Source organism: Dendropsophus ebraccatus, chromosome 3, assembly GCF_027789765.1.
Source record: "Dendropsophus ebraccatus isolate aDenEbr1 chromosome 3, aDenEbr1.pat, whole genome shotgun sequence".
Taxonomy (NCBI): Eukaryota; Metazoa; Chordata; class Amphibia; order Anura; family Hylidae; genus Dendropsophus; species Dendropsophus ebraccatus.
The window spans coordinates 161,339,791-161,363,494 of record NC_091456.1 but is presented as its reverse complement, the minus strand read 5'-3'; the positions used below and the strand labels follow the sequence as shown (position 1 = coordinate 161,363,494).

Here is a 23,704-nt window from a genome sequence, read left to right as displayed (position 1 = left end):
AAATAAAAAAAACCTCACAACTCACCTAACCACACAATCCCCCGTCGGTCGCAGGCCTCTTCTTCTATCTTCATCTGCACCCGACAGATCAGCAGCTTCCAGGCGAAGTCCCGGGCAGCACCACCACTGAGCTCACTATGCGCCGCAGCGGCTTGGACTTCCAGTACAGGGTGCGCGTCACTTCCTGTACCAGAAGTCCCAGCCGCTGCGACGCACACTGACCTCAGTGATGTCGCTGCCCGGGACTTCGCCTGGAAGCTGCTGATCTGTCGGGGGCGGGGGCAACACTCTTGTGATAGCAAGCAAATGCTGCTTGCGGTCACAAGAGTGATTGACAGGGCGGGAAGCCTATGGCTTCTCGCGCTGTCAATCAGAACACTGAACACCTGGGAGGCCCGCTCGACCACCGGGTGTTGTAGGCAGTAAGCTCCGGGGGCCCAGGCCACGGGCCCCCTGATGCTAGGGTAGTTCCGCCCCTGACTCTGGGCAAAATGTGTTTTTTTTTAATGTCATTTTATAAGCAAAGTTATAGAAATTCCTAATGTATGCTAAGGCTATGTTCACACTACGTAAGTCTCCAAACGTAGCACGTTCCGTGAATAAGCGACCGGAGATTTACGTAGCTTGCGTACAATGGAAAGTATATGATGTACGGCTGCACAGTTCACACTACATACGAACTTACGCCCGGATCGTACGCGGCGCCGTAAAAAATGAACCAGACCATTGTTTGAGGACGAAAATGCCGTAACTCTCGCCCGTAGCGTAACATGCGGTCCCGTACGTAGTGGCGATTTCTTCATTTTTCCACTTTTCTTTGCTGATCCAAAAGGTTCTGTGGGGTGTCCGGGGCTAGCCGAAGATATCCAAGTAAAAGACCGCTGTCAGATCGCTACGTAGGGTGCTCGGGAAGCGTAAGTAGACTACGGGTGTAAGTTCGTGGTCCGTACGTAGCTGGCCGCAACTTGCGTAAATTCCCGGCCGGAGTTTAACACGTGTATGTCCGTCCGCAAAAATATGCGGCCGGACATATACGTAGTGTGAACATAGCCTTATTATGCGAAATGCACATATAGTGCTATTTCCCTCATTTTAGTAGATTAGGCAGGCTTCAATTTTTCTTAAAAAAAAAAAAAAAAAAAAAGTGATGTCACAACCCGGTCTTTACTTGAAGGGTCTAGCAGGGGGTGCAGTATATGTAGAAATTTCATGTAAAAGATAACAGGGCTCTTCCTGTGCTTTCAGCTACCCAAGAAATTGAAGCCTGCCTGATTTACTGAATTAAGGGAAATAGCACTATTTGTGCATTTCCCATAATTGGTGTACATTAGGGATTTGTCTACACTACACATGTTCAACTAGTGTAGTTTTTATTGGAAGAAATAGAACTAAGGTTTTAATATGCACCCTAATTTGTATTGGTCTGTTTTATGCTGACTAATAAATGAACATAAATTGGTAAAGTTATTTCTGTGTTTTTTTTTCATGCTTTTCTTCTGTACGCTCTGTGTTCAATAGTCTAATTCCTGTCTAGTGTACTTTCTGTAATGGACTTTTCTGCTGGACAATCTAGCTGGGTAGTCTGTTATCCTCACACTATGTAGGGTACTCTTGTGGTTATGGGGGGTGTTAGAGTCATGAAGTTATAGTGGGATAGATATAAAAATGGCTGAATTGATGGCTAGAGTGTGCAACAGGAAACCCATTACTAGATGTACACTTGACAGGAATGCAATGAAGACAGCAGAGCAAACAGGTTGGATCAGAAGCAGAAGGAACACCACAGAACACTACAAAAATGATTTTATTTACCAACATATGTGACTCTGGGATCTGATTTTTGTTTCTGACAAATTAATATGTGTTATTCCATGCTCACGTTTTTTTCTTTGCAGCTTGAAATAATGACTAACCTGGCAAATGAAGCAAACATCTCTACTCTGCTGCGCGAGTTCCAGGTCTGTGTGCATGTAATCACAATATTATATAATATTATCCTATAACCATACTTTACCAGGCTGCGCTAAACTGCTGCCCATAGTCAGTAAGGCTAAAGGTCCCTATACACTTTATACTTTTGTAGGTTGTACCCGCCACTTGCGTAGGCGTATGGGTCTTTCCCGACTGTCAGCCGACAGATGACTGTCGTTCAGCTATCATTGTTGGAGGTGTATGGCAACCATAAGACTGATGCAGGACGTCACTGTCTGCTGTTATGATTTAGACTCTGTCAGTAGGTTTAGGCTGTCCCATGTCAGGGTTACATAAACTAGTGACAGAGAAGTTGAACAGATTGCTGTATCACTTACATTGTTATGTGCAGCTGATCCAGAGATATCCTCCTGAATAACATGGACAATAAGTAGTCCTCTCCATTTTGTGCATGAGCCCAGCAGTCCTCAATATTCATGAGGCAGAAAACTCCGCTCACCAGCTGCTGATTGGCAGTTATCTATCCATGCTGTGTATACTCAGTCAGCTGTCAATCAGCAGCTGGGGTTAGGGGTGTGGCAAGAATCCTATTCTTCTGCATATTAGGAGAACGGCTGAACAAAATGATTTAAGTAATACACCGATCAGTTCAGAATTCATGTCACTTGTTTATGCTGTCCTCATTTTAGTGTGAATAAACCTAGTGACAGATTCCCTTTAAGGATCCTAATATTAGGGGATCCCAGTTAGGAGTCCCAGTGATGGGGCCCCTAATTGGTCAGCTAGTTGTATCTCCTGTTTTATGGGTAAGGGATACATTTTTTTTTTCCTTGGGTTAACCCTTTTCCGCTCTCTTGACTTTACAAAATGCACGTATTCCCTAAAAAATAACAATTCTGTGTCATCTCTTCTTTGTGACGTTCCTTGTCTATAGGGCTCTTCCCTAGGCCGCAATCTTATAACACATACGGAAAGTGTGAACAGTGCAATTTAATTTAATGGGTCCGTAATTGTGGGTTCGAAATTACAGTTGCACTACGGAACGTTAATGTGGCCTTAATCGGTCTGAAACTGTTCCCGCTGATTACAACAAGAAAGGAACAAGCCTCATAGACATACAGTAATACTTACCGGTAGCTGTCATACAGTTCCAGGACAAACAACAGAGGTCTGGCTTAGACCATAGTGGTAATAGAATTGTTGTCTCCTTTATGGTATACTTCTATTCCCAATTAAATGTGTCCAGTTCCTTTTTACCCTGACAGAAATAGCTATAATTTTCTTATATACTCAATAGCGTTCTCTTTTATAACTTTATTCTTGTATATTTTATTTAGTCCCTAACAAGAAAGCAATGTCCATAATCCCTGGGTCTGTATAATATGAGCATGTCCAGGCCTAGTAATTGTATTAGCTCTGCTGGCCATAGGTCTTATTGGGATTCAGGACTGATACAGAGCTTTATTATGGGGCTTTACTCTACAGCTGTGTCCTGTGGTCATTTGATGGGCAATGTACAGAATCCATTGTCTGTGTAAGAGGCCACTGGTGAAATATTAAAATATTTTAAATTACCACCATCACATTTAGTCAATGACATGTTCCCTCTCGGTGGACACCTCTCTTCAGATTTTTTTGTCCTGAAGAAGACTCCTCTGAGAGTCGGGTTGTAATAAAGTTGCTTATTGGAATGTTTCACCAGTGTGTCCTTACATAGAGACAATGGGCTATTATGAGAGCGCTGCGTAGAGCCCACTAGTCACCGCACTACAAATAACTTGAGAGTTCGTACTCTTTCTTTATTCATGGTTATATAGAAGAAAATCCCAATGTACACACACAAAAAAAGAATAATTTTATTTTAGCTTAGGCTTGAATACTGGAAGCTTAGAAGCCTAAAATGTGTTAAACGTATATCTGTCTTAAGTAAGTATAGGACACTTACTAAACAGGTGATCATGATGAGAAAATTATTTCATGAGAACTTTGATTATTTTATTGCATAGGTTTACTATGGTTTCTGTTATACTCCTGTTTTTTTCTTTTGCCCATAGAATGCAGATTCACATTCCTGCATTGCCATCTGTTTTATCCTAACTCTGCTGCTTCCATACATTTGATTTTTGAAGGCGGGTCTGAAAGCGGGGTCATGAGACCACTGACCAGCCGTCATCTTGACTTTTATATTTCAAACTGCACTCTCTCTCTTTTAAACCTGCTATCCCATAATGCATCACAGGGGACGCTAGAGCCAGTACCATCTCTGCCTGCTGAGAGAACAGTGTGATAATTTTCATGTCTGTATTCTTCTAAATAAGCTAAGAGACTAAGTATACAGTCAGAGAGTCTGAACTGGCATCAAATCCATTATGACAGTGTGATCGGAGCTGTATAATCATCATTAGTAACACTAATAGATGTTTGTCTCCCCTCTGTGGAGGCTTGAAATGGCACCCTATTGAGAGCACAGAAACATATGGAATTTCCAGGGGGTCAGCATGAGATCCCATGACTTAACTGAAGGAAACTATTCCAGGAATTTTCAGATAGAGAGGACAAATAAATGAGGCAATATTATGATGCCAGGAGTCAGGGTTTCTGAGCAAAACAATGGCCAGAGCATCACACTGACTCTGCAGGCTTGTCTTCTTACTATAGTGCGTCCTGGTGCCACCTCTTCTACTGGTAAGTGATGCACAATAACCTGGCCATCTACATGTTAATAGCCAGGCCACACTCTCTCATTGCCTCATGGTTCAGTTCTAATGATCAAGGGCCCATTGTAGGCCTTTTGGAACTGAACAGGGGCCACTCTGCAGTATGCAGCCCTGTATGCAGCAAGCCATTGGCATATGAAATTATAATCCATAAGGAACCAGAGGTGAGAGAATTGGTAACCACCCATATGCTGTCTGTAAGGTCGGTGAGGTGGTATCTACCCACATGCTCCCTGTAAGGTCGGTGAGGTGCTAACCACCCATATGTTGCCTGTAAGGTCGGTGAGGTGGTATCTACCCACATGCTCCCTGTAAGGTCGGTGAGGTGCTAACCACCCATATGCTGCCTGTAAGCTCAGTAAAGTGGCAACCACCCATATGCTGCCTGTAAGGTCGTTGATGTGGTAACCACCTATATACTGCCTGTAAGGTGGTAACCACCCATATACTGCCTGTAAGGTCAGTAAGGTGGTAACCACCCATATACTGCCTGTAAGGTCAGTAAGGTGGTAACCACCCATATGCTGCCTGTAAGGTCGGTGAGGTGGTAACCACCCATATGCTGCCTGTAAGGTGGCAACCACCCATATGCTGCCTGTAAGGTATGTGAGTTGCTAACCACCGATATGCTGCCTGTAAGGTCGGTGAGGTGGTAACCACCCATATGCTGCCTGTAAGGTCGGGGAGGTGGTAACCACCCATATGCTGCCTGTAAGGTCGGGGAGGTGGTAACCACCCATATGCTGCCTGTAAGGTCGGGGAGGTGGTAACCACCCATATACTGCCTGCAAGGTCGGTAAGGTGGTAACCACCCATATGCTGCCTGTAAGGTCGGTGAGGTGCTAACCACCCATATGCTGCCTGTAAGGTCGGTAAGGTGGTAACCACCCATATGCTGCCTGTAAGGTCGGGGAGGTGGTAACCACCCATAGGCTGCCTGTAAGGTCGGGGAGGTGGTAACCACCCATATACTGCCTGCAAGGTCGGTGAGGTGGTAACCACCCATAAACTGCCTGCAAGGTCGGTAAGGTGGTAACCACCCATATGCTGCCTGTAAGGTCGGTAAGGTGGTAACCACCCATATGCTGCCTGTAAGGTCGGTAAGGTGGTAACCACCCATATGCTGCCTGTAAGGTCGGGGAGGTGGTAACCACCCATATGCTGCCTGTAAGGTCGGGGAGGTGGTAACCACCCATAAACTGCCTGCAAGGTCGGTAAGGTGGTAACCACCCATATGCTGCCTGTAAGGTTGTTGAGGTTTTGCAGTGCCATATATTGGGCATAAGGGTGGTCACGTAGACCTCTGCTTGCTTTGCCACCTTCCCTTTTTTTCGTTTATTTTCTCGTTATTTGAGAGTCGGTAGAAAAAAATGTGTGTTAACTTTTTTTTTTGCTTTTTGTATTGTCCCCGGTCTGCATTGTCTTAAAATTAAACCCTATCTGTGTCTTCTTTAGTTATTTCATTGTCGGCCCAGGCACAGGACGCGAAAAGTAAATCTTTCAGCATTCATGGGGGTCCCCAGAGATGATAATGGTGCCGTGGATTCTTACACTCCAGCTCAGCGAAATGAAATTGTAGAAAAGGGAATGAATAGGGCAGATTGATACTTCATTACTATGTGAATTCACTTGTCACTGAGCTGCCCAAGTCTGTAATGCAATTTTAAAGTCCTCTTGTAACGTGCATAAATCTGTTTATTTTTAGACCTACGTAAAAAGCCAGGACAAGCAGTTTGCCGCAGCCACAATCCAGGCGATAGGAAGATGTGCCACCAATATATCTGCTGTGACTGACACGTGTCTTAATGGCCTTGTGTACCTATTGTCAAACAGAGATGGTAAGATAATCCATCTTTTCCTTCATTTACATGGAGCATGACAACTTCCAATTGCTTTCTCTGCATTTTCCTTTTTATACATATAAAAGTTGTCCCCGCTTATTTTTAGAGGTTCGGTAACAGGTAACAGCAGCGTCAGCTGCTTCATACACTTTCCATAGTATTGCTTGTATTTTGACGTTTTTATAGGGTGATGTTTACACACAGATTTTTTTTTTTCTTATTTCTCTTCTCATTGTTTTCAGTGGAAATTTGCCCCCATAATAAAATGTGAAAGGTTCTTTGATGTGGGTGGGATCTGTGTGGGTGCAGCCTGGCCAAGCATTAGCCCATGTATAATATTAGGTTAACCCTTTTTTAAAACCATGGCCTAATGTTGCTACACCAGATAAAAATGTGCAGCCTCAGGCTTTTAACACATTTAACAAGACAAGTTAACAAGGTAGATCTTAAATAGTTAGTTGAACTATATGCGGAGTTCCTGTCCCATTATCACAGTTATGGTAAGTTACTGCTGCCCACAAAAAGCATCCTTGTCCTGCTGGATTACACCGTGCAATTAACATTTTTCAAAGTTTTCTAGCAACACAAGCAGCTTGCACATACTTTGTCACTGTCAGCTTTGTGATCCTTGCCTCTGATTTTTGTCACTTGTCTTGGCTGAACATGTGTATTATCTTCAATATGGTGTAGGTGGGGAGATACTAGAAGTGATGTGACCCTCAGTGCTTACCTGCTGCATTCGCACACACTTGCTGTTGTCTATTACAGCACAGTCTTCGGGGCCTATTCCACAGGAGCGATAATCGGCCCCATTCGGCCGTTTTTCGCTCCGTGGAATAGAGAGAACGATCAGCCGAAGCTGCAGCCGGCGGGACCCGTGGAGAAGCGGACCACAAGAGGGGCCCTGGAGCATGGATATGCAATGTATGCCATTTAAAGCAAGGGCTGCAAGGACATCGGTAACAATGTCCATGCAGCCCTTGTTAAACGATTATCGGGCCATGTAATAGGCCCAGTAAATGAGCACCGATCTAGCAGATCGGTGCTCATTTACAGTTATTATCGGGCCCCCATCAGGCCATGTAATAGTACCCTAAAAGTCCTAGATAAAAAACAAATGTCAGGGCTGAATATAGCGATCACTGGGTTCATAGCAGCTTTGTTTTGGAACCAGACTTCAATTAATAATTGTGTAGATTATAAAAATGAGCAAAATATCCAGAAAATCATCCAGTAAAGAGCTATGATATTTTGGTGCCACCTAGTGTTCAGAAAGTATACAGTGTACATGTCCACCTCCTGAGCTGTGTGCTAGAGGACACACATGCTCAGTGTCACAGCCAGGTCTCTGCATACTGACCTTAGTTTTATCACAGATCAGTCAAACAGTCAGGAAAGGAGAAGAGTCTCTGCAGTTAGTATAGATGATAAAGAGTGCTACATGCAGGGGATGTCAGCTGCCACATGGGGAAGTTCTGCTCATATTCTGCTCATGTTCTGATCATATTCTGCCGCAAGCGGCGCCTAAGATACACACAGACACATAGGGGGATATTTTTTCAAACATGGTGTAAAGTGAAACTGGCTCAGTTGCCCCTAGCAACCAATCAGATTCCACTTTTTATTCCTCTCAGACTCTTTGTTAAATGAAAGGTGGAATCTGATTGGTTGCTAGGGGCAACTGAGCCAGTTTCACTTTAAACCATTTTTGATAAATCTCCCCCATTGTGTAGTTGAATTCAATATAAAAATGTGTGTGCATGTATGTATGTATATGCAGACCTGATTTCCTGCGATAGATTTTTACAGCCACTATTTATTTTGTATTCCGAGCATCTACTTTGAGAGGATCACCACCGTAGAAGTTTCCATGCTATATGTGTGTATATGTTTGTACTGTGTGTCAGCAGAGACTGAACCTTCTTCATTAGCATTACTTACTTATCACTTACCTAAAGCTGCCTGTAGGGGGCACTGACGATAGGGAAATCACATTATGTTTCAGCTGATCTTTTTACATTGAATTCTATAAATAAGGGAAAAGATTTTCCTTGCTGTGGCAATCCATTTTTTTTTCTTCTGTTTTTAGTCATTATATATATTTCCTGTATATAGAAAGGGTTGTCTGCTTCCTAAAACAGTCTTTTTCAGCCACAAACTTAAAAATAAGCAAGTATTTAACTCACTTAGTTTTCAGAAACTATCCAGATCCATTGTTCTTTTTCTTTTTCTTTTTTTTTTTTAAACCCCTGACCGACGTCACTTACTATGCATCCAGCATACATTGTGACACCGCGGATGGTTACATCAGCATATATATATATATATATATATATATATATATATATATATATATATATTCTGAGATCATATAAACAGATTGGGATACAAGCTATTATATGTGTATATATATATATATATATATATATATATATATAATATATATTTTGTATGGCGGAAAAAGCGCCACTCTGCTGATTTAACATCTGCACTGCAGGCCTGCCGTGCGCTTTTTTTTCTCAGACACTGGGTGAGATTGGTTAAAATTGGTGACCGAAAAGTAGGGATCTTAAAATCCCTCATCAATTTAAACCCAAGGTATACGGGATACATTGTATAACTGTTCATTATGCAAAAAATAGCCAGAATTTTATGAAATAGTAATACCCCTTTAATTAGTTTTCTGGCCTTTGCTGTAGAGCTGTGCTGTAGAATGGCTGTGCCGGCTTTGTATGCCCCTCCAGCAGGTGACAGTAGAATACCATAAATATACATCTTGGCAAGCTGCTCACATTATGCATTGTGCTTTGCTTTTTCTAATCTATTCATAAAAGAGCTTGTGAAGAAGATGGATGATTCTTTACTCGCATGACCTCTGTATGATTGCGGGTACATGTGTTTACTGTGTTTACTATGTAACATGTTTTTAAAATAACATTGTATACTGGTGCTGATGCAGAATAGAGGTGAAACACACACACACACACACACACACACATATATATATATATACATACACACAGTATGTGTGTGTATATATATATATATATATATATATATATATATATATATATATATATATATATATATAATATATATATGTGTGTGTGTGTGTGTATATATATATATATATATATATATATATATATATATATATATATATATATATATATATAGTGTGTAAGAATTATAAGATATTCGTTGTAGGCAGTCACCTTTAACTATACTTTTCTCCTATAGCACATATTATAATCCATTTTCCTCTATGGCTGCACTTGCACTTATATACTATTACATCTCACATAGCCCAAAAATGTTTCCATTTCCAGGCAGTTACATCATGTAAAATAGGTATTGATGTTTTGAGTGCGATTTTCTTATTTCTTTTTGCTGCCTATATTAACACTTCTGTTTCCCTTTTGCTCTTTTTTAGACGCCGTGGTGGCAGAAAGTGTGGTGGTCATCAAAAATCTACTACAAACGCAGCCGAGTCAGCACAACGAAATAATAAAACATATGGCAAAGCTCCTGGACAAAATTACTGTAAGTGTTCCTTATGCTTATCTTCTGCAATGCGATTACTCATCGGGACGGTGCGGCGTGTCAGTCACTTATGGTCGGTTTGTGTAGTTGTGCAGTTTTTATGATAAACAATGTTGGGTTTTTTTTGGAAAATTATATATATTTTTCATAGTTTAGGAGGAGAAAAACAAGTGCATTAAGTTTAACTTTGTCACCTTAGGATGTTCTGTCAGCTAATAAGACTCTTGTTACCTAAGTAGATTATAAATGAAGGGTCACTGCCATGATACCATTGCTCCCACCTAGCTAGAATCCTGCTCCACACTGATGAGGGGCAACACCCCGAAACAGCTGTCTGTGGACAGATACCTGGCCTTGATTTTTCCCTTGTCATTACATTGACTTATAGGGCCACTTATTATGGTGGTTTTGGTGGTGTAGCTTACCAGGCCTGTGCCACGTTTAATAGATTTTTTTTTTTTTAACCACTTTTGTGCTCTGCTGAACTAGATGATCTGGCTTGCCTTAAAGGCAGCAAGCAACTTTGTCCCAAAAATTACACCAACACCGTAGCTTAAGAATTGCCAAAAATGCCAGTAAACCTACTAATATTTGGTCTAAACTTGGACGAGCCACTATGTTGTTGTTTTTTTTAGACTGTCTAGTCTAAGGTTGCACTTAGTCTTAATTAGTACTTCGTATTTGTAAATCTGCCCCAGTGTTTCGATCTCCAATTGAAATGTGCAAGAAAGCAAAGTTGCCTTATAGGCCTGTACATAGCCTAGCTCATGACACCAGGGGGCCTTGTGCGTGTCGCAAAGAAAACAGCAGCCCCCTCCAACACAGCTATGTTGGGCTGTAGGATTTCTTAACTCACCTTGGAATATGGCTTAGGAAATATAAATTTTACAAAGTAGGGTCCAGCTTAAAGGGAATGTGTCACAAAGTAAAAAAAAAAAAAAGTAAAGTGTTAAAAATGAAATTATTTAATTTGTTAATTTATATGTTTTTCATTTTTTTTTAACGTGTAAGGAAATATGAAAAATTAACTATCTAATTTTTCATATTTCTCAGTGATGGCCACTAGGGGGAGCTTCAGCAAGAAAACTGCTTGTAAAAAGCAGCCTGAAATATGGCTGCTGAAAAAAGAGGCAGTCCCTGATCAACTGCTGAGACATCATCACCTTCCTCCTCTTTTCACAGGGGAAAAGAGGGGAAAGGCGATATTATGTGTACTGCTGGGCAGCGCCATTTTGTTGTTGTCTGCACAGCAGTACAACAAGCATGTCCCTAGCCTTTCATAATAAACCTTAGCTGCTGTAGAACCTCCTAATACACCTCAACCTGCTGCAGAACCACATACAGCTCGCCTGCCCACACTCACCTTCCGCCCTTCTCACCGCCCATCCCCCGCATGTACATAGTATTGTTGTTACACTTACACAGACAGCTAATGCCTGTACACTTGGGATGATCAAATGTACAGTAGTAGTGAAATGCTTCGCTATGCTTGGCCGTCAGCCGGCTGCATTTGAGCTCCGCTCTGGGTGTCTGGAAAATCTGGGTACAGCTCTGGGGACTGCCAAGCATAGCGAAACATTTCACTACTACTGTACATTTGCTCATCCTTAATGTACACTCAGACAGGTAGCTCATACATGCACACTCACTCATACAGGTATCTCATACATGCACACTCACTCATACAGGCAGCTCATACGTGCACAACACTCATACAGACAGCTCATACATCTCTCTATGAGCAACAGGAAAGATGCAATGATATCAATAAAACAGAATGTCAAGTGGAAATGGGTAATTGCACAATAACTCCTCAATCCCACCTCTTTCTGTAACATTTACTGTCCAGTTGTGGCCTGTGCTAAGTGCCTGCTTCTGTTGTGTAAGGGTTCCATACATGTTTGTTTCAAATGATACTTTAATACCATCAAATCCAAGGAAAATTCAGCACCCATTGTATTCAAGGAAAACTGTAAAGATGCTGCTGCTTACGCATTTCAGGCCAGCATGGCTCTTGGACATAGCAGTGGTGGTCTGAAATGGGTAAGTGTCAGTTTGCTTTGGGTTTAAACCACAAATATGTCTTGCTGGATTTTCCTTGGATTGCTACAGACTGACTACTTTGACTGACTTTCATTTACTTTTATTATAGCTCTATACTGTATGACTGAAGACCGTAATCTCACCTTAATCATGTATTCTTTTATGTATTTTTTTTTCCTATCAACCATGATGCTGACCCATGTCACTTTTTTTTGCCTCCAGTTTCTAAGTCAACTAGAAGCCAGTTTCTTTGGTAACCAAGTGGCAAGAATTTTATATAAAAACAATACTACTACTAACAATAGAGAAAAGCAGTGTATGAATCATGTTCTTGTGTGGTAGAAGAACACATAGGCTATGTTCACACACAGTATTTTCGGTCAGTCTTTTTTTCATCCAAAACCAGGAGTGGAAAACACCGAAGCTGTGTAAATCTTTCCATTATAATATTACCCTGTCAGTTACACTCCTGACTTTATTGAAAGAAGACTGTATAGTGTAACACATTTTGTCGCCTTGTGAAGGGTTTCAGTCTTAGACAGGAGAGCAGTTAGGCTGCATCTCACAGGACACATTATATAATCTGTGCAGTGTGATCAGTGGAGTTGTGTAACTCTGCAGCCCCGGACTTCCTGGTCTCTTAGAGAGAACGGACATAATCTCTTCATCAACACTTTATAGATTGAGGAACTTAGGGTACTATTACACGGAACGATAATCGTCCGATTATCGTTCTGTGTAATAAAGACAACGATCAGTCGATGATCGTAGTCATTGGCTGATTGTTGATATAGGTTCTGACCTATAAGTGTCGGGCGCCGAGCGCACACCACTACGTGTAATAGCGGTGTGCGGCCGGCGACTGGCGATATACATTACCTGTCCAGGTTGCAGGGCTCCTCTTCCTCTGTACTTCTCCCCGATCCCTTGTGCTGCAGCATCAGAGTGGCCTGTCAGCTGACAGACCGCTCAGCCAATCACTGGCCGGGACCGCCGCGGGCAGTGATTGGCTCAGTGGCCTGTCAGCTGAGGCAGGCCACTCTATAGCTGGAGCGCGCGGACCCAGGGAGAAGCACAGAGTAAGAGGAGCCCTGCAACCTGGACAGGTAATGTATAATGTTTAAACAAGGGCTGCAAGGACTTCATTAACGATGTCCCTGCAGCCCTTGTTAAAGATTATCAGGCCGTGTAATAGGCCCAGTAAACGAGCGCTGATCTAGCAGATCGGCACTCGTTTACATTTATCAGGTCCCCATCGGCCTGTCTAATAGTACCCTTAGAGGTGGGTTCTTAGAGCTGCCAGGAGGACAATGAAAGATGCTGATGTTTTTATGTAGTTCATAGGAAGTAATAGAAGACTGACCATGACCGTGGTGTGACACTGTTTACGTAGCTCCCATTAACCTCTGTCGGACTTGCCCAAATTGCGGAGTTTTTGACAACCTAGTCTGCTGCTAGCAGGCTGGGTAGGGTTATGGAGCCTTTAATCTCAAGATAGCTGTGGGTTGCAGAGGTGGAACCTAAATGTTTTAGACATTTAGGACTTATTCTGTTAAAGGACAGCTCCGCTCAAAATGTATTTTTTAATATGTTATTACATAAGCAAAGTTAAACAAATTCCTAATATACATTAATTATGGGAAGTACACATATAGTGCTATTTCCCTCAATTTAGTACATCAGGCAGTCATTAATTTCTCTGAAAAAAAAAATATTACATCACAACCCGGTCTACACCTAAAGGGTCCAGCAGGGGATGCAGTATGTGTAGCAATTACATGTAAAAAAACGTTAACTCTTCATTTTCTACGTATACTGCGCCCCCTGCTGGACCCTTAAGCTGTAGACCAGGTCGTGCCATCACATTTTTTTTTTTTTTTTTTTTTTTTTTTAGAGAAATTGAAGCTCGCTTGATCTACTAAATTCAGGGAAATAGCACTATATGTGTACTTCCCATAATTAGTGTATAATAAAAATTTGTCTAACTTTGCTTATCTAATAACACATTAAAAAAATTGTCCTTTTAATATGCCATGTTCAAGATTTTTTTTTATTTTTTTTATTTTCTCACCCTTATTTATCCTTGTAGGGCAATTAAAACCTATAAAAGGTACCATATAACCATCATATTAGGGGTCCTTTTTACCAAGGTTAATGGTAGGCCAGTGGTGCTGTTTCATGAGAAGTCCTGTGCTACAGTTGAGAATTTGTGAGGTTTATTTCTGCAAAAACCATGCTGTCCACATAGAAGGGATAGAGCAAAGGACAGTTATTACCCAGCCATACTGCATCCCAATATAGTGGTATATAATGTCACTATAGCCTTGGGTCACAATGATTAATTTTCAACACATAATGATTTATCTTGGTCCATTACAACTTGAAACCACATACAATACCATGGATGGTCCCAATGTGAAGTACTTGTAATAACTGGTAGATCCAACTGATCAGAATGGACATTTCCCACAATGAATTAATATTATAGGTTGAGGGTCTACTATACACAGATTGGTGACTATAATACAAGGTTAAAGGATAGGTAATAAGCAGTGGATCGGTGGGAGTCCAACAACTGGGACCCCACCGATCACAAGAACAGGGGTCCCTGACACTCTGGAATGTCACTGCTTCATTCACTGACCTTGGGGCCAAACCATGTGCTAAGATGTCTTCTGTAGTGTTGAGGGGATCTGTCAAAATTATTGGGTTCAGCAATGCTATCCAAACCCAAATGCTCTGCGTTTCATTCCATGTGGCTGCAGTCGGTTGTTACAGCCAAAAGCTGTGTCCATGTTTTCCAGAACTCCCTAGGGCAGCATACAACTTATGCAGCCGCAGGGAAACAAACACAGAGCGTTCGGGTTTGGATAACATTGCTGAACCCGAACATTTTGAAAGATCCGACCAACACTAGTCAGTAGTTCAGCAGTTCCATAGTGAATGCTACTATTCCATTTTCTCACTGGTCAGAAACATATCATCTTAGACTTGGGATAACCTCTTTGAGACCCATTTTAAAGGGTATTGATCACTTTAATTGCGCGGCAGGATACCCTTTTACAACAGGTTCGTAGTCCGGTCCTAAAGTGAGTGGTGTACTGACCTGCCAGAAACATCATAGCCTTGTAAATGGACCACAATGCAGGTCTATGGTGCTTTAGGCACTTCCTTACACTGTTTACTTTGGTACTGTACTATGAACCTACCAGTGTTTCGAAAGGGTATCCTACTGTGCCATTGAACTGATAGATGCCATTTACATTTTAAAGTTCTAAAAAGATCATCTTTTGGTTGGCATCACTAGGTAATCACTAACATTGAGTATAGGTTTGTTTTCCTGGTAAGTGTGGTCCATGTATAGACATCCCGAGACATTAGTCTTCACTCATTCCAGTATATCTACTTAGTGATCTCCGCACAGAAGTGCATCGGATTCATGTTCTGCACGGTACAAAGAAATCACACAGGAATATTTCCACATTTACATCTTGAATTTTACTAAGGTAAGTCTCATACACACCTCCTGGTGAGTTAAAAGACTGGATCTGTCCTTTAAAAGGCAGCTGGCACAATCCAATCTGGGTTTGTTAAGCAAATTTTCAGCAGAAATAAAAATAATTAGAACATTAACAAACAGAAATGTTGACTTTTGTCTGAGTAATTAGGCTTCTTACATTAATGGATAGAGGGTTAAATGTTGGAGTAGGGTTGAGCACTTAGGAGACGCTCTACATTAACCCTTTCAAGCAAAAGTCAGTAAATTTACTGACCTGCTTCAGATGCTCACTGTTTAGACAAACAGTGACCGGAAGCTGCAACTAAACTTTCAGCTGATAGCTGACAGTTTAGTGTAACCGCCACTGAACCCCCAAAGGGGATCCAGCATCGGCAATTGCTGGCTTTGGTGGATCAGTAACGGTAATTGGTTTAGTAAAAAAACACATAGGATTACATTGGAATCTCTGGAAAGAAAATGCAAATTTTAACTTTTCACTCTTACTTTGCAGTTATTCCTGTGAAATGCAGAAAGGGTTAAATAACTGAATGAATGTAAATTTAAATACTTGAAAGAGTGAAGATTTCAAAATAGGTTGAATTGTGGTGGGTTTTAGTATACAGGCCTCTAAAATATACTCCAAAACTGAACTGGTGCCTAAAGAATTTCTAAATTTGAAATTTTTGACAAACATTTTGAAAATTGCTACTAAACATTTACGGCCTCTAACATCCCAAAGAAGTAAAAGCATGTTCACCAAATGCTTTTAAAATGAAGTAGACATGTTATAGATATGAATTAATAAATAATGAATGTAGTATTACTATTTTCCTTATTGGCAGAGACTTTCAAATGTAGAGAATGTGCTTTTTTTTACATTTTTAACAACATTTTGGAGTTATTCACAAAAAAATTCTAAAGCTATCAACTCAAATTTACCACTAACATAAAGTAGAATATGTAACAAAAAAACAATCTTGGAATCAGAAGGATTGGTAAAAGCATTCCCAAGGTATTGATTAATAAAGTGACACAGGTCATAGTCATAAAATTTGCCTTGGTCCTGAAAGGGTTAAAAGCCATTGTCTTCTGGCAATTATGTGCTGATTAAGTAGCGGGAGATATCTCCGAGCCGAGTGTGTCGAGTATTTGGGGTTGGAAAAGACAAAAGCCTCGCAGCGGGTGTGAAATTGTGGAGCTATAAATGCATGGGGCTGAGTGCTGGGGAAAGTGGTCCTGAGTAAAGCCCTCTCTTAGCTCATTATAGAGAAGTACACCAATACACAATGCTTGGTATAGGTAAAATTGTAAAAAAAAAAATAATAATAATAAAAAAAAATAATAATAAAATATATATATATATATATATATATATATATATATATATATATATATATATATAAATTTTTGTCTGTGTGTCATATATTTATTTATTTTTATAAAGTTTCCTATAGCCATATTGGAGAACTTATATAGCCACCTCACCCAAATGATGGACCAGGAATGGGCACTACATTGTTCTTCTTGTTCTTCTGCTTTATTATTGTAGCAAAACAAGTGGGAGAAAAGGACATTGAGATCTGATGCATGCCGGACACCAACAGCATCCAGCAGGCTTCTTGCTGGTTGTCTGAAATGGTTTCATCGGACAAATTAGCAAAACAGAGATGTGGAAGAGGGATGTGACAGAGGTTGATGGCAGAGGGATGCTCAGTGTCCCTCCAGTGCCTTGTGGCTCTCAGTGTCCCCCTGCCATCATCCTCTCTAGCAGACACAGCCCGCACAGCTCTGGGAGTCGGGTCGTGACATCACCATGTTATCCAGGAAGTGACATCACTATGTTATCCAGGAAGTGACATCACCATGTTATCCAGGAAGTGAAGCCTTGATGCAGTAGTAATTGCAGGGAATAATGTGTATTGCACTTTTATGTGTATTTCCCGTAATAAGTGTATATCGGTGATTTGTATAACTTTTGGGGGGCAATACAATACTTTAATAAAAATTTTGTCCTCTTTCTTTCTGAAAAAGCACACCTCTTGTCTCTAGTTTGGATGCAGCTTCGTTCCTTTCTAGTGAATAAGTCTATTTGCAAAACCTGCACCCAAACTGAAGACAAGAATGGTGCTGTTTATGGAAGAAAGCAACCATGTTTTTGTAATCCTGGACATTCCCTTTAAATGAACAGAAGAGCATAATGCATATGGATGTCCTTGTCCTGCAATGTGTAATACATTTTGGCTATAGATTTTTGTTGGGCCATAGGTTAGGAAGTAGACTTTATACAGTCAACCAAAAATCCAGTGAGTAGATCGGGGTAAAGGGCAATGTAGGGGAGGTAACACTAATGATATATATATATATATATAATATAATTTTTTTTTTTTTTTAGTACATACATTTTGCTTGAATATCCTCATTGTCATCTGGACGACGAGCAGCAATGTTTAGTATTACCCCATCCCAGGAATTACACACCGCAGTCAGCAATGGTTATTTATTTGCCGATAGACGATTGTGATTCCGGTCTCGGCATGCATAATATGTGCTTGCTGAATTTGGCTGCACGGCTGCTTGTTCTGGGATTTGAGTCTTGGATTTGTTGTATTAATGTTGTTATAAATTTTACTTGTGCTAAGCTGATGAGATGTCATTTTCAGCGATGAGGCGCCTAATGGACCCTGGATTCAAAAAGAAAAATTCTTTATTGCAATGTTTCTCCGAGGTGTCATCCACTCTGAAATTTACTCACTGTTGTGTAAGATCCTCCGGAGTCATTTGGTACACAGTATGATGATGAAACAGCCGATCAGCCGTGCATAGGTTTAGTTGGGATATTCAGACAGCACAGATTTATTCATATTTGTTCGTCTAGTGGATATTTTTGTAGAGTATTAGTCGATTGTTGATCTTTTTTTTATGCCCTCCTTCAGCCCAGGGATATTTCACCAGTTGTTTTTCTTTTTTTTTGCCGCTAGAAAAGTTTGTATGATTAACTACCTTTTTTGTTTGAGCCGTGGTAAACAAGCACTATTGACTGATTTTATTATTTTTATTTATTTTATTTTTTTATATGCGTGGATCTTGAAGTGGTTTTTTGTTCTTTTCAGCAGACTGAATTTGCTTAACTCATTAGGTTCCTTTTTGTGTATTTTCATTAAAGAAATTGGCAAAACGGCACATTTTACTGTCTTACACAGTGGCACAAACGACTTGCTACAATGCTCCCCTGACTTCTCCTCGCCTATACAACCCCTCATTTTTGCTTGACAGACTGCTGTCTGACATGACATAGAACAAGTGGCCTGCAACCTATGGTTCTCCTGCTGTTTCATAACTACAATTTACATTGGCTGTCCGGGCTGGAAATTGATAAGACACTTAGGGTCCTATTTCACGGGCCGAGGAGGGCCTGATCAACAATGTAAACGAGCGGCGATCTGCTAGATCGCTGCTCGTTTACTGGGCCTATTCCACGGCCCGATGATCGTTGAGCGAGGGCTGCAAGGACATCGTTACCGATGTCCTTGCAGCCTAATACATTACCTGTCCAGGCTTCTTCTCCATGCTGTCTTCATCCCCGGGTCCCGCGCGCTCTATCTTCAGAATGGCCGGTCAGCTGACAGGCCGCACTCAATCAATCACAGGCCGCGGCGGTCCCGGCCTGTGATTGGCTGAGCGCTCCGTCCACTGACCGGCTATTCTGAAGATAGAGCGCGCGGGACCCGGGGATGAAGACAGCATGGAGAAGAAGCCTGGACAGATAATGTATGATGCTGCTGCTTGTCAAATTGTCGGTCGGCCGCCGCGCACCGCTATTCAACCGTAGCGATGCGCGGTGGGGGAACGATGATTTTAGGTCTGGCTGATCGTCCTCTCTATTTCACCGAACGATAATCGGCCGAATCGGGCCAAATGGGGCCGATCCGGCCGATTATCGTTACTGTGGAATAGGGCCCTTAGAGTGTGGTATTACACAGAATGATGATCGTTCAAAAAATCGTTAAATCGTTCGAATTTGAACGATAATAGTTTTGTGTTATAGCAGACAACGAGAAATCGTTGGTCTTTTAATAGAATTTGGACCTATTTTTATCATTTATCGTTGATCGTTCGCAAATTGTTTGCATGTAATGAAGCAATGTTCGCAGTAGCAGTGAACGCAGTGGCAACAACAGGACGAACGCAGGAACAATCATAAGTAACGATCAACGGTCCGTGTAATTGGGTGAACGATTTCAGGTCGTTCACCATATCGGTCGTTTGAGTTTGTTTATCGTTAATTGTTGATCATCAAAAAATCGCTTTGTGTAATAGTACCTTAATACACGGGGCAAGTATTTGCAGAATCGGGCAGATATTTCCCCGTGTACATTAATAAAGACAACAATCACCAGAGGAGCCGATCATTGGCTGATCGTTGTCTTTCAACATATTAAAAAAATTGCAAGCCATGCATAGGTAATCCATAACCCACTGCTGATTGGGTATAGAAAATAATAAAGATGTTTAATTTACCTGTTCACACTCCCCCCGGTGTCTGCCTGGCTGGTCTCTGAGATTCCCATTTCGGTACAGCCACCACTGACACTTCCAAACCCATCTCTGCAGTGACAGCATTGGACACGTAAGTGCATATTATTTCACACCTTTAAACCAACAGACGGACATAGTGATGTCTGTTTTGCCCTTGCTGCACGAGAATCGAACCATAGGCTCTGTAAGTGAGCGTCGATCTAGGAGATTGGCGCTCGCTTACCCTAATCATCGGGCTGTGCAATACGCCCTTTACTTATGGATTGCCTTCATTGCAATCTCATTATTTATAACCATGCTGCTCCACCTTCAGCTGATCCTGCGACCTGGCCAGATGGCTCCTCCATCCATACATGGCTCCTCCATCCATACATGACATCATGTGGAGAAGCATGTGACGATACACATCACTCCTCCTGTCCTCTTTGCTTGAGCACAATGTGATGCTAATGAGGAGGCAGAGTGATGTGTCTCCTCCATAGGAAGCCATTAGAGATGAGCGAACCGGGTTCGTGTTTGAGTCCATCCGAACCTGATCGTTCGGCATTTGATTAGCAGTGGCTGCTGAACTTGGATAAAGCTCTAAGGTTGTCTGGAAAACATGGATACAGCCAATGACTATATCCATGTTTTCCACATAGCCTTAGGGCTTTATCCAACTTCAGCAGCCACTGCTAATCAAATGCCGAACATTCGGGTTCGGATGGACTCGAACCCGAACCCGGTTCGCTCATCTCTAGAAGCCATGTATGGACAGAGCTGTGTTTGGCTGTGACATCAGGATGGGAAAGGGAGGGGAGCAATGAGGTTGTAAGGAATGGGCCAGCAAAAAATGCAGTCTGTATGAGTAAATGCCTTATCATAACCAAAAATTAAGTCTTAATTAAAATTTTTAAAAGTGGCTAACTCCATTGTACTGTTTAGGCCCTTGTCCAGTTTTTTGTATGCTAAAAAACAGATGGATTTTGATCCATTTTGTGATCAGTTTTTATTATTATTATTATGTAAGTCAATGGAACATTGGAAATTTTTTGTATGAAAGAAATGGACCGTGAACCCAGCTTAGCCACTCAAAAAAGTTGGTGAAAATTTGAATGCCATTTGGGTGTGACTAGTTTTTGGGGGGTTTAGTAAATAGTAGGGATGGTCCGAACCGAGTTCGGATCGGGTTTGTACGTACCTGAACCCTCGGTAATGATTCCTGCTGTCTGCCCGCTCCGTGCAGCGGGCGGATCCAGCGGGAGGACCGCCTGGAAAAATAGGATACAGCCATAGCCATAGGCTGTATCCCATTTTTCCAGGCAGTCTTCCCGCTGGATCCGCCCGCTGCACGGAGCGGGCAGACAGCGGGAATCCGATGCCGAGCGTTCGGGTTCATCCGAACCCGAACCTCGGCGGGTTAGGACCATCCCTAGTAAATAGGATCAATGTGCATATCAGAAAGAGAAAAATTTGGTTTAATGTTGGCATTGTATGCCTGTTACATGGGCCAATGATCAGCCTCACTACTGTGGATGACATGTGGGTAGGAAAAGTGGTTGCTACTTGCTGGCTATGCAAAGTGCCATGTGAACATTGATTCCCTATTCAGGGACAATGTGGGTCCTCTGGAGCAGGGTGTACAACCATGGGACATTCATTCTCTCTCTGGTGCACATGCCAGTAACTAAGCCCCACCTCCTCTTTCTGTAGTCTGTCCTGGTCTCTCTGTTAGTAGAGACAGACTTAACCTAAGAAAAGGTAGTGGACAGCAATGTGTAGAGAATTGAGACACCTAGTGGTCTTAGATTTCGAGCTTAATTTGTCATTTTTAATTTGAGAGATAGCGACTATAATAATGTCAAGCATTACTAGACTGGGAAATTATTCTACAAATGAATACTGTATCAGTTTTAAAGTTTTATTCATGAGACAGTTTTACTCCTTTGATTATAAAAGTGGGAGGTAATATTTCTATAAAAAAAAAAAAAAAATTAAAAAAAATTAAAAATAAAATTTGGATGTAGATTTGACTTCCCAAAGACATTATTCATGTTAGATTAGTTATTAAGAGGAATCTAAATTATAATTTCCCAAATATTGCCACAGCAGCAAATGGCTCATTAAATGCAGACTCGGTGATGAATCGCTTTCTTGTTTGAATAAAAAAAAAATATCAGGGTAATGAAAACGAGCAGTGTTTATTTTAATTATATGGACATTATATGGTATATACTTTTTTCAGTTTTCTGTGACATTGCGGATTTTAAAAGGGGGTTTTGTGCATTTTTTTTTTTATATATTTAGTTTCTATTTTGCCGATATTGAAACCCTGAACAAACAATTGTGTTCCATGTACTCCCAGTACTCTCTCCTATATACCTGCCCTCTTTCAAAAACTACAGTGGTACCCCGGTTTAATGGTAACTTGGATTGAGAGTGTTTTGCAAGTAGAGCTCACAGTTTTTGAAATTGTGACCTGGTTAAAGAGCATTACTTTGGTTCAAGAGCTCCCTGTACTGGGTGAGAGGGCGAGTCGGGGAGGGACATGGTCTGCATAGCGTGGTCTACAGCACTGTAATATGATCCAGGAAGTCTCTTTCACCTTTCAAATCATAGGAGATTCACTTCAGACTGGGGCTTGCATCAGAGAACAGGACTGTGTGGGGGTAATCTCTTCATAGCTGTAACCTCTCTCTCTCTATATGCCCTGCTCTTTCCTTAATGCTTCCTACAGTCTATGTCAGCCCTTGTGTTTCCCATCCTCTCTATTCCTGCTATAGTGTGGCTGCCTTTACACTCAGCTACACACACTGCTGCTATAATGTGCCTGCACTCACAATCAGCTATACACACTGCTGCTATATTCTTCCTGGACTTACACTCAGCCATTCACACTGCTGTATAGAAAAGTCTCTGTCACTGTCCTCCTGCACAGCTCTGTGATTCTCACTTCCTAATTGGTCCATGCTGAACGCACACCCCTTCCCCATTGCTGTCATGTGACCACACAGACCTCTGACAGCAGCCCTGCTTCTCTATTCTAGCCTGTTGTACTATGCTACTGCATTATGGGGATCTGCAATCCCATCCTGTATCTACAAACTGCTGCTGTTTTTCAGGTTTATGCACTTATTATACATTATACATCACGTGCTAATTTCTATACTGTACAGTAACTTATAATATTACATATTCAGCCTCTTAATCATTGTTTGTTTCATCTGTTTTACATTTTATTCAGAATAAAAAAATCATTATTTTTGGGGTGTGGAACCAATTGTCTGCATATCAATGATTTCTTATGGGAAAATTTGCTTTGGTATAAGAGTGATTTGGATTACAAGCACGGTCCCGGAACAAATTATGCTCCTAATCCAAGGCACCACTGTACTTTTTTAAAGAATAGGTGATCTGCCAAAAAAGAAAGCGGACCAGCCATTGTGTGGCCAAAAGTTGCGGCATAGACCATGGCCCCAACACTGACTCGTAACACCTTTGGGTATGTGTATGGTGCCAAAGAAATTAATGGAACCTTACAGTAAACGGACATGTGAAAGGGGCCATAGACTGTGTTTGCATTGGGGGGCCATGTTTATTAGTGTTTGCAATTG

General features: G+C 41.4%; 1 protein-coding gene across 2 annotated transcripts in view; it reads left to right on the top strand.

Annotated features, from left to right (window-relative positions):
* Positions 1-23,704, top strand: part of AP3B1 (adaptor related protein complex 3 subunit beta 1) — a 156,331-nt gene that overhangs the window by 54,718 nt on the left and 77,909 nt on the right. For both annotated transcript variants that reach the window (XM_069963026.1, XM_069963025.1), the window contains exons 12-14: positions 1,896-1,958; positions 6,355-6,487; positions 9,924-10,033. In XM_069963026.1, the coding sequence (XP_069819127.1) occupies positions 1,896-1,958; positions 6,355-6,487; positions 9,924-10,033 (306 nt within the window). The remainder of the gene's footprint in view (positions 1-1,895; positions 1,959-6,354; positions 6,488-9,923; positions 10,034-23,704) is intronic.